At 35.6% G+C, this 17246-nt stretch overlaps 1 protein-coding gene across 2 annotated transcripts in view; it reads left to right on the plus strand.

Annotated features, from left to right (window-relative positions):
* MED23 (mediator complex subunit 23) overlaps nucleotides 1-17002 on the plus strand; it is a 56207-nt gene extending 39205 nt beyond the window's left edge. For both annotated transcript variants that reach the window (XM_036766575.1, XM_036766576.1), the window contains 9 exons: nucleotides 2075-2245; nucleotides 2592-2808; nucleotides 3473-3709; nucleotides 4754-4919; nucleotides 5277-5349; nucleotides 8887-9101; nucleotides 10360-10480; nucleotides 11652-11783; nucleotides 15408-17002. In XM_036766575.1, coding sequence (XP_036622470.1) covers nucleotides 2075-2245; nucleotides 2592-2808; nucleotides 3473-3709; nucleotides 4754-4919; nucleotides 5277-5349; nucleotides 8887-9101; nucleotides 10360-10480; nucleotides 11652-11783; nucleotides 15408-15581 — 1506 coding nt within the window. In that variant the 3' untranslated portion in view covers nucleotides 15582-17002. The remainder of the gene's footprint in view (nucleotides 1-2074; nucleotides 2246-2591; nucleotides 2809-3472; nucleotides 3710-4753; nucleotides 4920-5276; nucleotides 5350-8886; nucleotides 9102-10359; nucleotides 10481-11651; nucleotides 11784-15407) is intronic.
* Nucleotides 17003-17246: the final 244 nt, after the last annotated feature.

Genomic DNA, 17246 nt, shown 5'->3' on the forward strand with positions numbered 1-17246 from the left:
ATCTTTCATCTCCATCACCCCCCATTACCAGTCATTTGTCAAGGGCTATTGATTTTTCCTCCAAAAGATCTCTCCAATCTGTTCAGTTCTTTTCATTTAATGTAACCAGTCTTCTTGTTCTGGCTTCATTATTGCTTATGTAGAGACAGAGAGAGACTCTAACAGCCTTCTCTTTGGCATCCCTACTTCTACTGTCTTCACTCTCTGATCCACACTGTTATCGAGGTTTTCTTCTTAAAGTACTCAAAAACCTTCCATTGCTTCTCATCTAAGGAATACAAATTTCTTAGCCCTATACAATCTAACTTCGATCTAGCTTTTCATCCTTATTTCATACTATTTTGTGTATTCTGTGTTTTAGCTAAATCAGGGTATTAATTGTTTCCTGAATGTGCTGCTTCTTCCCTTACATCTATTTATTTATACATATGGTTCTTGCTTGAAATGCAGACTTTCCTTTTTTCTGTCCCTGAGTCTTTGTCATCCTTTTAGACTTCAGGTAATTCCTCCTCCATAAAGCTTTCCCTGATTCCCCTTTTCTTCATATTGGTTCATTCTCCCTGAATTTTCTTTTAAAATTATCGATAGCTTTTGTTTTTACATCACTTTTTCCATTTATATAGTTCTCCACACTCAAGAGAGCTATTCCTCATAACAAATCTCCCAAGTTTTCCTTGTACTTGATTTATGTTCATATTGTACCCCTTCAATTTATTGTAAGCTTCTTATTGTAGGGACTGTATTGCCTTTTTGCATTTGTTTCCCAAGGGCCTATCTAGCATCCTTCCTCACATGTGGTAGGTGCTTAATATATCTTGGTTTATTTTAAAAAGAAATAGAGAGATTTGGCAGTATTCTTTTACACGTTCATTCAGCAAACATTTATTGACCACCTACAATAAGGAACTATGGTAGGTACTAGGAAGATTGCAAAATGAAAAAGTCCCTACCCTCAGGGAGCTTACCATCTTAGTAGGGGAGATGGGATGTAATGTGATGTTCTGTAATCAATACATAAGCAATATTAGGAAAGGGGTGCAAAGTACTGTAAGAATTCATTGGGAAAGACTACCAGGTGTGATCAGAGACATTTTCATGAAGAAAATGATACCTGAGCTAACTCTTAACAAATGTGAAGGAAGTGGAATTCATTCCAGTCAGGGAATGTCATGAGAAAAGGCACAGAGGTGGGAGAGCATAGACATGTTCAAGGAATTGAGTTTTCTTGTTTGGTTGAAGCATATGATTTACATAAGGGATGGGGGGATATGTGCCTTGGCACTGCCAGTTTGGGGATCCTTGAATTTCAGGCTTTATTTGAAAAGTAATAGGAAGCCTTTGAAAGGTTGTTTCTTCATAGCAGTGACATAGTCAATTTCATAACCTAAGAAGGCTGATCTTTTTAGTGCCATCCAGGTTGAATCAGTGGGAAGTGACTTGAGTCTCAGACACTTGACATAGAGGCGGAAAATGCAGCTGTTTGTTTAACTGAGGCTAGTTTAGACGCCATCCAGGTTGAATCAGTGGGAAGTGACTTGAGTCTCAGACACTTGACATAGAGGCGGAAAATGCAGCTGTTTGTTTAACTGAGGCTAGTTTAGACCTTGTGATCCTTTGACTTTTTGCTTTAGCATTGTTTAGAGAGAAAACAATTAATTTTGCAAATAAGATCAGAGTTGAATCTAAAAGAAACTTAATGTCCGTTAGGATGCTGCACGAAAATGAATCCTACTGATTTTGATGGGTCATATTTGTCAAGGCAGCAGCCTAGCACTTCCACTTCTGTTTGGGAACAGTTCTAGTTACTATATACATATAGAAAGGTATACATATATACACATATACTATATACTATTTATATGTAAATATTTGAAGGTAATGCAAACAAAGTGAGGGTTTTTTATTGTATTGCTTCACTATAAGTAATTGACTATTCTAGAAAAGATTTTTCCCACCAATAGCCTGAATATTTAAAATTTATTTCTGTATAATTTGAGTTTTTAAATGACCTTTGTGAACCATGATATTTGGAGGTCTTTTTATCAATATTTTTTTTGTCTTTGATTCACCAAAGGCCATGCGTAGTCATGAAGGAAATGAAGCTCAGGTTTGTTATTTCATAATTCAATTGCTGTTGCTGAAGCCAAATGATTTTAGAAATCGAGTAAATGATTTTGTGAAGGAGAACTCTCCAGAGCACTGGCTGCAGAATGACTGGCATACCAAGCATATGAATTATCACAAGGTACATTTTATTCAGTGTTACTCATTTTAAATGAAAGCCTCATATTCATCATTTTGTAAACAGTGATGGTGTTCTTTCCTGTATGGTTCTAATTGTTTCCCTTCATATAACAGTTTGATACCTTGAAGAATTTTTGAGAGTTAATCTGTTTTATAGACTTTGAGCCAACATTTCAAATTTATTTAACAAATATATTTTAGAAATCAGATCTTTAAAACTAAAGATAATTGAATAAAACTATGAATATTTTCTTAAGCAAATTAGATTCCTAAATACTATAATGTACTTGAGTTTATTCAGTCCTTTCTTAAATGAGAGAACATGAGCATTTATTCACCTCCCACAGAAATATCCTGAGAAGCTGTATTTTGAGGGCCTAGCAGAACAAGTCAATCCTCCTGTGCAGATCCAGCTCCCCTATCTTCCAATCTACTTTGGAAATGTGTGTCTCAGATTCCTGCCAGTATTTGATATAGTTATCCACAGATTTTTGGAATTGCTGCCAGTGTCCAAATCACTGGAGACTCTTCTGGATCACTTGGGAGGCTTATACAAGTTTCATGGTGAGCTCTTTTTATTTGTAAATGTATTTTATTAGTTCATGGTAAAAGGAAGTGTTTCATAGTGGATAAAGAGCTGACCTTGGAGCCAGGAACATTTGGGTTCAAGCCTCACTTTTGACACAGACTGACTGTGTTACCCTGAGCAAATCCTTTAACCTATCAGGGCAAGCTACAGAGGAAGTGCCAACCTGCCTGAGTAGAGGGAGCTTCCTTATCTGGTACCATCTTTCTCCCTTTCTGAGTGCATAAACACTATAGGCCCCACATAACCAAACAGAAAGAGTAACTTTAACTTAGTAAAATTGTATCTTTTCATGGTATTGGGTAAATTATTTCATCTCTAACAGTTTTAGAAGAGGGGTTGGTTTCCAATTCCAATGACTAGTAAAACAAATTATTTGAAAATATAAAGGATGTTAGCATCCTTATGGAATATATATCTCAACCTTGTTTTTCCCCTCTTCTTCACTGGGATATAATTGCTTTGTCTTATGATTAAAAACTATCCATTGCTATGCTTTTTTTTTTCCGAGAAATTGCTTCATCCACTTCTGAGCTCTTTTTTCAAAGCGCTGCCTTAAGCAGAACAATTAGCTTTTTCTCAGTCATTAATCGTCAACTAAGTGCAAGTGCTGCTGTGGTTACATTTTTCTTTTTTTGGCAGACCGTCCGGTAACTTACTTATATAATACTCTGCATTACTATGAGATGCACCTGAGAGAGCGCTCACACCTCAAACGGAAGCTTGTCCATGCTATCATTGGCTCACTAAAAGATAATCGGCCCCAGGGCTGGTGTCTAAGTGATACATATCTCAAATTCGCTATGAATGCACGAGAAGAAAACCCTTGGATCCCAGATGACTCTTATTATTGCAGACTTATTGGCAGACTAGTGGATAATATCCTTTTTCGTGGTGTATGTGTATGTATGTGTGTTTTTCAATGGGATAATAGTGTTTTCAGTTGTAAAAAAGCCTTTTTCCCATTTTTTTTTGAGGGGGGAAGGCAGGGAAATTGTGGTTAAGTGACTTGCCCAAGGTCACACAGCTAGTGTGTCAAGTGTCTGAGGCCAGATTTGAACTCAGGTCCTTCTGACTCCGGGCTTGGTGCTCTACCCTCTGCGCCACCTAGCTGCCTCCCTTTTTCCCATCTTTAAGAAGATATTTTTACTCATTCACAAGACATGGATTTCTGGAGTGATCTGCCTATTTTTTAGGTTTTGAATTCCTTTTGAAAACCTAACATGGTAATATCCTCTGAAAAATGATATTAAATTCATGCCAGAAAACTCTGTAACTGAAAGTAGATTTGTAGAAATTTTTAGGTTTATATCAATCATGCTTTTATTTCGAAATGAGCTCATTCTAGATTGTGTTGGTTATATTGTTTAGTACCAGGGAATAGACTAAGTAAGCTATTGTGTTATATAGATTTTCAAGTTTTCATCTCAGAGCATTAGGAAATAATGTAGTCGATGGGTAAGAAAAAATTCTGTGCTTAGATTAGTCTCTTTCCTACTATTTGAGAGCCTCTGGAGTGTATGTGTCTCATTGATCTAAGACGTCTTTGTAAGGAATAAATACCTCTCCCATTATAGTAAGACTCTAGTATTGTGGCAGAACTCCTTAAAGTTGATTTGGAGAACTTAATATGTGGTTTTGTTTCTTTTTTCCATCCACATCTAATTTTATTGTATTAGCCTTTTAGTATTTATTACCTGTATGTATTGATTAGGAAATAGACCCAGAGAGGTTAAGTGACTTATGTACAGAGACAGGATTTACACCTGTGTACTGTAGATCCAAATCTCTTATTCCTGTGTCACACTGTTGAACAGACTTATTTTTAAAACAAACCTGGTTGTATGTTGTCTATATGTATAAAACACATTTTCTCAGTCTTACTAAACTGGGTTCCAATATTATTGCCTTGATTGATCACACCTATGGCCGGCAAATCTCCTGGTCCATTTCCAAACTGTGACTGGAGATTCAATGAGTTTCCCAATCCAGCTGCCCATGCTCTTCACGTTACCTGTGTGGAGCTAATGGCTTTGACTGTTCCAGGAAAAGATGTTGGGAACGCCCTTCTAAATGTTGTCCTGAAGAGGTAAGTAAAATGTCCTATTGTTCAATAAGCCTGATTTACCAATACTGTTTACATATAGCCCCCAAAGTCAGTGTTTTTCTGGTCTTCCTTTATAATGATTGTCATCAAATGGGTGTTAATGGCAGGGGGAAATGTGAAAGTTACTGTGACAATCATTTTTCCACTCAGGTAATTCTACCAAAGAATATACCAAAAAGGAAATTTTAATCTAATAAAATAATCTCATTTTGATTGACATAGATTAGTTTTCAGACTATGATTAGGTAGATATTTAGACTATGCCATTCTCCCCTCCTGAGATGTTTCATAGGTGAAAAATTACCTTTGTCTTTTTTTCTTTTCTTTTTTTGCTTGCAGTCAGCCTTTAGTACGAAGAGAGAACATTACTGCATGGATGAATGCAATTGGATTGATCATCACTGCCTTACCAGTGAGTTAATGTTTTTAATTTGTACTTAACAGTGAGATAGATCAAAAAGTTAAAAAGGATATCAAGCACTACCTGTACTTGAACAAGAATCTCTGTATAAAATACCTGACAAGTGGTTATCCAACCTTAAATAAAGACCTATTATGGGGAACTTCTTACTTCCCAAGGGAGCCAGTTCACCTTTCCATAAACCTCTGGTACCTCTTGAATTTTCGTGATCTTTAAAAGATTACTAATGTTGACTAAGCAATTGTTCGCTAGTTCCTTCAGGAAACTGGTGTGTGGGAGAGTTGGGCCTAGTGACTTAAACTCAGTCAAGGGCCCCTAGCCAGTCTTTCTATCCCCTTAATTTATCGAGGGTTTCAATTCCCTTTTAGCCATTTTCATTCCATCCTTTTCTCTGCAATTGCTTTAAAATCTAGTTTGTGTGTTACACCATTACTCATTTATTGTCTCTCTGTGTGTATCAGAGAAAAAGTACTAGTCCAGATCAGCATCTTGTCTGTAGCTTTTAGTCTCAATTAATTCCCTGTAACAGAGAGAGATTTAGTGACTTGATCATGTTGACATAGCTAGTATGTATTGGAGGCCTTCCTGAGACAGCCTAGTACTCTCTGTACCATACCATGCTATGCCCAAGGTGCTTTAGGATTCTGAATTCAATTTCATAAACATTTATTAAGCATCCACCGTGATGATATGGGATCATGCTAGGCACTAGAGATACAAAGAAAAATAAAAAGTTGCAGGATATGAAATAAACCCACAAAAATCATCAGCATTTCTATATATTACCAACAAAGTCCAGCAGCAAGAGAAATTCCATTTAAAATAACTGTAGACAGTATAATACTTGGAGGTCTACCTGCAAAGACAAACCCAGGAACTACATGGACACAACTATAAAACGCTTTTCACACAAATAAAGTCACACCTAAACAACTGGAAAAATAGTAATTGTTTCATGGGTAGGCCAAGCCAATATAATAAAAATGACAATTCTTCCTTAATTAATTTTTTCAGTGCCATACCAATCAAACTATCAAAACATTATTTTATAGAGCCAGAAAAAAAACCATAACAAAATTCATCTGGAAGAACTAGAAGGTCGAGAATATCAGGGGAATCAATGAAAAAAATGCAAAAGAAGGTGGTCTAGCCATACGAGATATCAAACTTTGTTATAAAATGGTAATTACCATAACTGTATGGGGCAGCTAGGTGGCGCAGTGAGTAGAGCACCGGACCTGGAGTCAGGAGGACCTGAGTTCAAATCCGGCCTCAGACACTTGACACTTGTACTAGCTGTGTGACCTTGGGCAAGTCACTTAACCCCAATTGCCCTGCCAAAAAGCAAAAAAAAACATAAAATAAAATAAAAAAATAAAATAACCATAACTGTTTGGTACTGGCTAAGAAATAGAGTGGTGGATCAGTGGAGTAGATTAGGTACAAATTACATTATAGTAAATGACCATGGTAATCTAGTATGTGATAAATCCAAAGATCAAAGCTTTTGGAACAAAAACTCATTATTTGACAAAAACTGCTGGAAAAACTGATAGATAATATGGCAGAAACTAGACATAGACCAACATCTCACATTGTATACCAAGATAAGGTCAAAATGGGTACATGATTTACACAAAAGGTAATATCATAAGCAAATTAAGAGAGCATGGAATAATTTATCTGTTAGACTTATGGATAAGGGAAGAATTTAGGGCCAGAAAAGATACAGAGAGCATTACAAAATGTAAAATAGATAACTTTTTAATTTTATATAATCAAAATTTTTGCCCAAAGCCAATGCAACCAAAATTATAAGGAAAGCAGAAAACTGGATACAAGTATCTGATAAAAGCCTCATTTCTCACACATAGAGAACTGAGTCACATTTATAAAAATACAAGTAATTCCCCAGTTGATAAGTGGTCAAAGGATAGGTAGTTTTCGGATGAAGAAATTAAAACTGTCCATAGTTTTATGAAAAAAAAATGCTCTAAATAACTATTGATCAGAGAAACACAAAACAACTCCAAGGTACCACCTCACACCTATTGGAGTGACTAATATGACAAAAAAGGAAAATGTTGGATGTTGGAGGGAATGTGGGAAAACTGAGATACTGCACTGTTGGTAGAGTTGTGAACTGATCCAGATGTAAGTGTGACATTCAAAAAAAGGGAAAAGGACCTCTTTGTATAAAAATATTTATAACAGCTCTTTTTGTGATGACTAAGAACTAGAAATCAAAGGGATGCCCATCAATTGGGGAATAGCTAAACAAGCTGTGGTATATGATTGTAATGGAATATTATTATGCTATAAGAAATGACAAGCAGGATGATTTCAGAAAAACCTGGAAAGACTTACATGAACTGATGCAAATGAAGTGAACAGAACCAGGAGAGTGTTGTACACAGCAATATTGTATGATGAAGAACTGAATTACTTAGCTATTCTCAGCAATACAATGATCCAAGACAACTCCAAAGGACTAATGATGAAGCATACTATCTATCTCCAGAGAAAGAACTGATATTGATTGAATACAAAATGAAGCATGATATTTTTTGCTTTCTTTTTTCTTTTCTTTGAGTCTTCGTGTACAAAATGACTAATATGGACATGTTTACTTAATTGTACACGTATAACCTTAAAAAAAGTGAAATTGTCCTTGTCCTCAAGGAGCTTACTTGGGAGGGACATGCATGCATATATTGCTTAACATTATGTCATCTGATGCTTAAAATTAACCAATGAAAGTTTAAATACTGTTATTATTTCCATGTGACGGATGAGAGGATTGAAGCTTAGGAAGGTAAATGAATACCCATGGTCACACAACTAGTAAGTATAGGAAACATGGATTAGAAATAGAGACAAATCTCTCCTAATTCCAAGACCAGAATTTCTCCCACTATGCTCTACTATCTCTAAAAACAGAAAGGAGAAAAAGACCACTCCAACAACTAATTACTCCTATCCAACCAAATGTTGGGTGCCTCTCGGCTTCTTTTGTCTTTGCAGAACCAGTATAGCACTCTGGCTGGTCATCCTTTTTCTCATTCTCACTACATGACTGTCCCATCTCCTTTTCCAATTATGTATTTCTTATATGTTAACTGCTTTTTCAGCAAAAGTCATTTGGGCTCTGCTGGAGCCTATTCATATCCATAATGCATCTCTCTTTTGCCCTTTGGGTCACTCACAATTTTGATTTTTTCAGAAATCATGGTATTTCATAATTCATCACCTTGTGATACTGTGAATGGATTTTGATGATAGATATGATATTATATTATGGACAATTAGTACAGTCCTTCAAAAAGCATTTTAGTAGTTCTGTGTCCATAGGAGTTCCAACTCATAAACTTTTTTTTAAGGACATTCATACTAAATGGAAATCTAGAGGGATTTTAGAAGGATTATCTTTTAAAATCTTTGGATTAAAGTGTTGAACACATGAAATACTAGAGTAAATTATTTGTTCATGGAATGTTTTTGTGTCTTATGATGGTATTTCATTTTAAGGAGCCATATTGGATTGTCCTTCATGGTCGAATTGTGAGTGTTATTAACAGCCCTAGCTTCATCTCTGAGACTGAATGGGTTGGATACCCATTTCAACTTTTTGACTTTACTGCTTGTCACCAATCTTATTCTGAGATGAGCTGCAGCTACACTTTGGCTTTGGCACATGCTGTGTGGCATCATTCTAGCATCGGACAACTTTCTCTCATTCCCAAGTAAGTGGTCTGTTTACTTTACTAATTAAGTAAAAGTCTCTTTTAGGCATATAGCAAAAGCCTGATTAACTGGGAACATAGTATTCTGATGACTGATGAATTGAATTTTCAGGTTAGTCAAAAAATTTTATATTTAAAAATATATTTATGTTTTTATTTATTTATTTTAAATTATTACATTATATTAAATTAATAGTATTTTAAAATATGTTTATATTTTTAAGTTTACACTAAACAGTATCAAAAATTTACCTAACTTTCCTGAATAAATATAGCTCTAGATAGATAGATATAACTAATATATATTTTTTTTAGTGAGGATTCAGTGTTTTCCAGTCCCTTGGGTCCTCTTTCAACTCATTTTCATTATATAAGATACTAGATGTGCTGAAATATCAGAAATTGATTTGAGTATACTTAATCTCTGGAGTTGCTATTATCCTTCCATTAACTAAAAATAATAATTGATATTTTTGTGGCACTTCAAAGTGTGTAAAATGCCTTACTGACAACCTCCCTCTGAAGTTAGCAAGTTAATACCATTTTTAGTTGAGGACACTGAGATTTCAAAGAATTGAAGTGACTCATAAGGTCAAGCATAGCTAGTATCAGAACTGAAATTCTAATCCAGATCTCTATCTTGTCCATATTTCTACCTCCCCAACATCTATTATATCCGTTGCCGTCTTAGTAGTCATCAATCACCACTTTATTTAGTTCATGCTTAACTTCTTAATTGCACACCCTACTTCAAGTCTTTACCTCTTACCTTCCATACAACTGTCACTTTTCCTTAAGTATAAGTCTCACCTTGGCACTCCCCTACTTTAGTAAACTCAGATATAAACTCTTCTGATTGGCATTAAAGTCACTTTACAACCTGATCCCAACCTCCCTTTCCAGCCTTATTAAGCATCTCTTGCATTCTGGCTTAGCCCAACTGGTTTTCTTCCTGGTATTTCACACGACAGTCTAGCTCAGTGCCTTTGCTCATTTGCTCTCTCCCGTGCCTGAAGTGGGTGCTCCTTTCTAATGCCTGCTGCACAGAATTCTTTGTTTCCTTCAAGAGTCAGCTCAAGCACCAATTTCTACATGAAACCTCTACTGTTGTTTTTCTACCCCCCGCCCCACCCGCTGCTAGTGCTGTCCTTGACAAAACTACCTTGTATTGATTTTGCATATATTCTACATGCAGAGCATGATGCTTGAGCTTAATAAGCTCTTAATGAATGTATGTCGATTTATCTTTGAATTCTAGATTCCTCACTGAAGCACTCCTTCCCATAGTAAAGACTGAATTCCAGTTACTTTATGTGTACCACCTTGTGGGACCTTTTTTACAAAGATTTCAGCAAGAGAGAACTCGGTGCATGATAGAGGTAAAATGTGGCTTTTGTCTCTTGATTTCTTTTTTGTGTATACTATATCTAGGAAACTAGATATCAGAGCTAGAGGGCATCAGGATAGTCACGTAGTAAATGAGTAACTGTGACTGGCCTAAACCAGCAATGGGGAACCACTAACATGAACTAGAAGGGGGAAATGAAGTCATTGTACCTAATCTACTACCTTCATTATTATCTGGTTGGCGAGAACATTCTGTGACTCTTCCAGCTTGTTATATCTTAGGTGGAGACACTGGTGACTTCTTCAGATTTGTCTGCAGAAATGTAAAGATCAGATATTTACTCTTCAGGGATATGGTGGAGAGTATTCTTACTTAGGTACAAGTTGGACTATATAGACTCTTGAGTTCCCACCGAGCTCTTAGATTCTGTAATTGTTTTTACTGAATTTTTTTTGGTCTAGTATTTTAAATTACATGGTAATGAAATGTGAGAAAACAATTTTACAATGCTTTTTTAAATGAAAAAATAGGGGAAATGACAAATATTATACAAAAAAATAAAGCCAAACTCTGTCATAAATAGTACTGTAGCACTATGAATACACGTATATATTCTTGTTTCTTTCAAATAATGTATACCTTTCCAGAGCTATTGTCTGTCATTGATTTCATGACACCAAGTCCCAGTGATTCCTGTTAGGTCAGATTTGTTTCTCCCTGAAAGAAAGAGCCATGGAATATCAGTCTCCAAAGAATTAAAGTTGCAACTCAGCCGAAAGGAAATGGCGTGGGTTGCATGTAGGTGTGTGGGTAGGCCACAGCATACTTTCAGTGTGGAATTTTGCCTGAGCAGTGAGATGCTAAAGCAAGACTAGAAAAGGGGTTGTTTTGGTTCCTGTAGGAATCTTGAACACTTCATTCACCCATAAGGTTGAACCCCTTGTGGATGAAGATGGATAAGAGTCACATAGGATGCCATGTGAATGGATCGTGATCTGTCCCATTTAAGGGAGTTTCCACATTGAGGAGATGAATTTGAATTGCTTTGAATTATCAAAATATAGATTCAGCTCTCACTAGAACATAGACATTCTGAAACGTGTGTTTTATCTCTAGATACTTACTCTATAACTGAGCTGAAATAAATAGATCTGTTAAATAATCAAGACTACTTTATCAGCTCATCTCTGTTTATTAAACAGATTGGAGTGGCGTTTTATGATATGCTTCTGAATGTAGACCAGTGTAGCACCCACTTACACTACATGGATCCCATCTGTGATTTCTTATATCATATGAAGTATATGTTTACTGGTGACAGTGTGAAAGACCAGGTAAGTAGTATTTTATGTGACTCATTTCTGGACCACTGAGCACAAAATAAAAAGATTTTCTGTAATGAGGACTGTATTATCCTACTGATAATTTACACAGGACTGTCTAGCTCAGTGCTTTTGCTCTTGCTTTCTTCCTTCCCTGGAGAATGTATTCCCTTCTAATGTCTGATGTACAGAATCAGGGAAATATGCAAATATAAATTTTTTTCTACTTTTTTTTTATTAAGACAGTATCTATAAATCCAAAGTAAATTAGTTTGTGTTGAAATTTTGAGGAAATTATTTAAGTGTAAGAAAATTGGAAGGAAGAATGTGCTTGGGAGGCTTTGGTATGTTTTTTTTAATGCAGGATATCCCCATCTGTTTATTATTCCCCCCACCTCCCTATTTCTTTTTAACAGGGGAAATAAAAGGAGAAGGTGAATTTTGTGAGCATCTCTGTCACCGTTAACACTAGTCTTAGCCTGTTTAGAGAGAAATAGAAAGTTTGAATCCTTGTGACCCAGAAAATGTGTTTGTTAGATGGAGAAATGGTACAAAATAAGGTAGTATGTTACGTTTAGAAGTACTTTTCCAGTTTCAGATGTAGGTTTAGTCACCTTTTAGCCAATGGAGGAGAATGATTATAAAAGTAGCTAGTATTTCTATAGCACTTTAAAGTTTGCAGTGTGCTGTCCCCATGTTACCTCTTTTGATCCTCACAATAACCCTGTGAGGTAGGTGCTGTCGTTATCCACATTCGGATGGGGAAATTGAGACTGAGAAATGTTAAAGGAATTTCCCAGGGTCTCACAGCTACTAAATTCCTGAGGGAAGGGAAGGGGACTGCTATAGACTTCTCTTTTGTGCACTGAAACTTTTTTCAGTCATCCATGATTCTCATCTTTGATTCCTTCTCTTCTTTGTCTCATATCAAGTCTTAAAATTTCATTCCCCAGAAATACATTCCCAAATCCTGTCTTTCATCTATTATTTTATTCCCTCTGCCATCCTCATTCAAACTAGCATTACTTTTCACCTGCACTATTATAATAGCTTCCTAATAAATCTCTCTACCTTCAGTCTGTCCCCACCACCAACCTTGATCATTGCTATATATTATTGGTAGATTAATCTTCTTAAGGCACCACCTTAATCACGTCATTCTACTAGTGGAAAATAAGTTCTCTGATTTCCTGTTGTCTGTCGAAGTCCAAACCCTTGCCTTGCCTCTGGTCTTCTCATAGGTACATCCTGGAAGAATGACCTTGGCTGTACCATTCTCATCATAAATGTTCAGTGGGATAAAATATTGTCTCCCTAGACTGATGTTTAAGGCCCTCAGCTATCTGACTTCAGCTTCCTCTTCTGATCAGTTTATAGATTACACCCCTTCCTACACCCTACATTTGAACCAGATGAGATCCAGCTTAGGTACTAAGTCCCATGAAGTTTTCTTCCCTATCACTGCTACCTCTTCTCAGATGTTTCTAGATTAATTCAGTCTTCCACCTACCTTTCCTTCCTTGACTTTATACTCTACACCTAAGCTTTAGCCAAACTAAATTACTTAATTTAACACATCTGAATCTCTGTTTCCTCTACCCAGAGTGTCCTCCCCCAACTTTTGCTCTTGCTAGACTGACCCATATGCTAAGGCAAGTTCAAATCTCACTCTCCTCAGTTCAAAAAAACTTTTCCTGATTCCTGCCTGTTAGAGCCCCCTCCACCTAGCCTGTTGAGAGCTACAGTCATATTATTTCTTTTTTAATTAAATTAAGATTTTTTATTTTTAGTTTACAACACAGTTCCACATGATTTTGAGTTCCATTTTTCTTTCCCCTCCTCCCCTCCCCAAGACAGCATGGAATCCAATATATCTTCTACATATAACTTCGCATTACACTTAGTTACATAATAGTCAAGTTGTAAAGAATTATGACCAATGAAATGAATCATGAGAAAGAAGAAGCAAAACCAAAAAAAACAGAAACAAAAGAGAAAAAAAAAGGGGGAGCAAATAGTTTGCCTCAGTCTGCATTCAGACTCCCTAGTTTAACTATCTCCATCATGAGTCCTTTGGAGTTGTCTTTGAACCTTGTATTGCTAAGAAGAGCCAAGTCTATCAAGATTAGTCATCACAGAATCCATATATCTGTGGTTATGTATAATGTTCTCCTAGTTCTGCTCCACTCACTCAGCATTATGTCATGTAGGTTTTTCCAAGTTATTATGAAGTCCATATCTTCCCCATTTCTTATAGCACAATAGTATTCCATTACCTTCATATACCACAACTTGTTCAGCCATTCCCCACTTGATGGACATCCTCTTGATTTCCAGTTCTTTGCTGCCACAAAAAGAGCTGCTATAAATATTTTTGTACATACGGGTCCTTTTCCCACTTGTGTGATCTCTTTGGGATACAGCCCTAGAAGTGGTATTGCTGGGTTGAAGGGTATGAACATTTTATAGCCCTTTGGGCATAGTTCCAAATTGCTCTCCAGAATGGCTGGATCAGTTCACAACTCCAAGTGTTGCAAGTGTTCCAGTTTTCCCACATCCTCTCCAGCATTTATCATTTTCCTGTTTTGTCATGTTAGCCAATCTGACAGGAAAGATGTGGTACCTAAGAGTTGTTTTGATTTGCATTTCTCTAATCAGTAGTGATTTTGAGCATTTTTTCGTATGCCTATAAATACCTTTAATTTCTTCCTTTAAAAACTGCCTGTTCATATCCTTTGACCATTTCTCAATTGGGGAGTGACTTGTATTCCTATCAATTTGGCTCAGTTCCCTGTATATTTTAGAGATTAGGCCTTTATCAGAGATACTAGTTGTAAAGATTTTCTCCCAATTTTCTGCTTCCCTCCTAATCTTTGTTGCATTGGCTTTGTTTATACAAAAACTTTTCAATTTGCCATACATATAATTTCTTTCTTATGCATTCACCACACTTCAGTTTGTATCTTAGGTGTTTTGTCTCTCTATCAGATGTTAAGTTCTCAAGGGCAGGGTCTTTATTTTTTTATCTCTCCAAAGCCTGGGTACGTTGTACCCTGTTAACATGTTTGTTTATTGAATGTTGACTCATTCTTTCACTATTTTCTGGCTGGTCTTTTCTTGCAGGGATGGAAGACAGATAAAAGGAGGAAGAGAGTGATAATTAGGCTGAGACTAAGCAAGTGCCATTAAAACTGAGAAAAGCTGTGAAACTTGATTTTATATTCTAAAGTAGGTTAGGAAAAAGATGGATGGGGGCGAAAGAGAAATATGATGAGAACATATTTCTAAGGAAAATAGGGTTTTTGAGTTGAATTTAAAGGGAAGCAGTAAATAAATTGATAGTTTAGTGCTTCATAGCTTCATGATTCATAGTGCTATGAATAAAAATTTCCCTAATACTAATCCAAAACAACACCAGATAAGTAGCTTGATAAATTTTGTTCATGATACATTTGTTAGGAACCTTGTAGAATATGAAGCCTCATCCATATTCTCAGGAAGATGGCATTATTAAAAATTTTAAAAAGACAAACCTGATTGAAATAGTCTCTTGCAGTTTTGCTTAACAGGTTCTTTGTTTAAAATGTGTGGGTCTAAATGACATCTAATGTTTCTTAATATATTCCCTTTTCTTAGGTAGAGAAAATTATCTGCAATTTAAGACCAGCTTTAAAACTTAGACTGCGATTCATAACACATATCAGCAAAATGGAACCAGCTGCAGTCCCTCCACAAACCATAAACAATGGGTCCCCAGCACCTCAGCCTACTCAAGTGACAGTCAATGTGGCTTTGCCAGTAACTCAGTAAAGCCCCATGGTGAAAATTGGAGCACTGATTACTTTGGAAATGGCGAGAAAAACCCAGTTGGTCTGAACACTTTTCTGCTGCATAGTACCATGCTAGAAGAGGGTAAAACAAATTGAAAATTTGATGTTGAATCATGTGATGGATCTACTGGACATCTATCATTACCACCTACTACAAGAGAATAGAAGCCGTCTTATGCTATCCAGAATAATTTATCAGTGGTACTCTAGGAACATAGTGGTGGATCAGTTGAATTTTATTTATTAGTCTTCCTTTGTTAGTTACTTATTTTAATTTTTATTTTCCGTGTCATACTCAGTCTTCAAACCTGGATTGTTTAAAGGGAATAGGAAATATTCCTATTCCAATAGGAAATCAGATCAAATGAGATATTTGTAAAGCACTTAGCATGGTGCCTAGAACATAGTATATTATATAGTAGGCACTATATAAATACTTCTGGTTATTTGGTAAGGAAGGGTTAACAAGAGTTTTTTACTCTTTATAAAAAAAAATCATTGTAAATTCCCATTCGCATATTCTGTTATTTCCAATAAAGAAGATAATTGATAAATTTTATTTATCCATGCAAAGAAAATCATGTTTCGAAGAATTTTAAAATCCATGTTTTTAAGTTTCAAGGATAATGGCTCTACTGTCTAGTCTTAATTAAATTTTTATAATGTTGAAACCTTTATATTTGTATAATGAAAATTTTGTGGGATTTTGTGCCGTATGCAGTTTAAGCAAAGCAAAAAATGGAACCAGTGCTTGTAAGAAGTGTAAAATATTGTTTAATTAAAGAAATTTTATTAATACAATTGGTGATTTGAATTTCTTTACTTCTCAGTGCAAAGTTGATTAAATTTCAAAAAACAATTGATGAAACAGAACCTGATACCCTAAAAAGATATTCTTGTACCTATAATGTATTTGTATAGGGTCTCAATTTTCCCCAAGGAAAATAATGTAAAAATTGTAAAATAATGACTTGTATTTTACATATGTAAAATACATATGTACATTAAGAATTATATAGATTGTTCCTCATGGCCCTTTAAAAGCAGTAAACTGCTTTTAAATCCACTTAGCCCAAGGCCAGATAACTGTTATGGGAGCCAGAATTGGAACTCAGATCTCCTAACAGCAAGTTCAGAACTCTTTCTACTACCCCATTTTGCCTCTAAAAAAGTACACAGATTTTTATAGTGAAATCATAAGATTGAACTTCATAGGCTTAGCATTCCACGGTTTGACCTTGTAGGATATCAAAAATACTGTATTCCTCCAAATGTTTGAAGTGTTCATGTGAAATCAAAGTGTTTGCTATTTTTTTAAAATCTTTTTTTACTCCCTAGAAGTGTTAAGGAATCTGTTCATCTTTCTTTGAAAATAAAAGATCTTTGCTATTTTTCAGTTCATGGCTACTTCAAGAGTGATGTTTTGTTGAGAGAAGATACTTTACTGTACTGACTATAAAGTTGGTATAATACAGTCCTTCACATGTCATAGTCATTAAGTAGAATGAAGACAAAATGAAAATGATAATATGGGAAGAATGTGTTCTTCCTCAGAGCATTTACACTACTTTAAATGGATGTATGTTATCAAAAGTTAACATTCTTATAAAAGTTTGCCCAGTTTTCAAAGATGAATTAATAATAT

The sequence above is a fragment of the Trichosurus vulpecula genome, chromosome 7 (genome assembly GCF_011100635.1).
Source record: "Trichosurus vulpecula isolate mTriVul1 chromosome 7, mTriVul1.pri, whole genome shotgun sequence".
NCBI lineage: Eukaryota > Metazoa > Chordata > Mammalia > Diprotodontia > Phalangeridae > Trichosurus > Trichosurus vulpecula.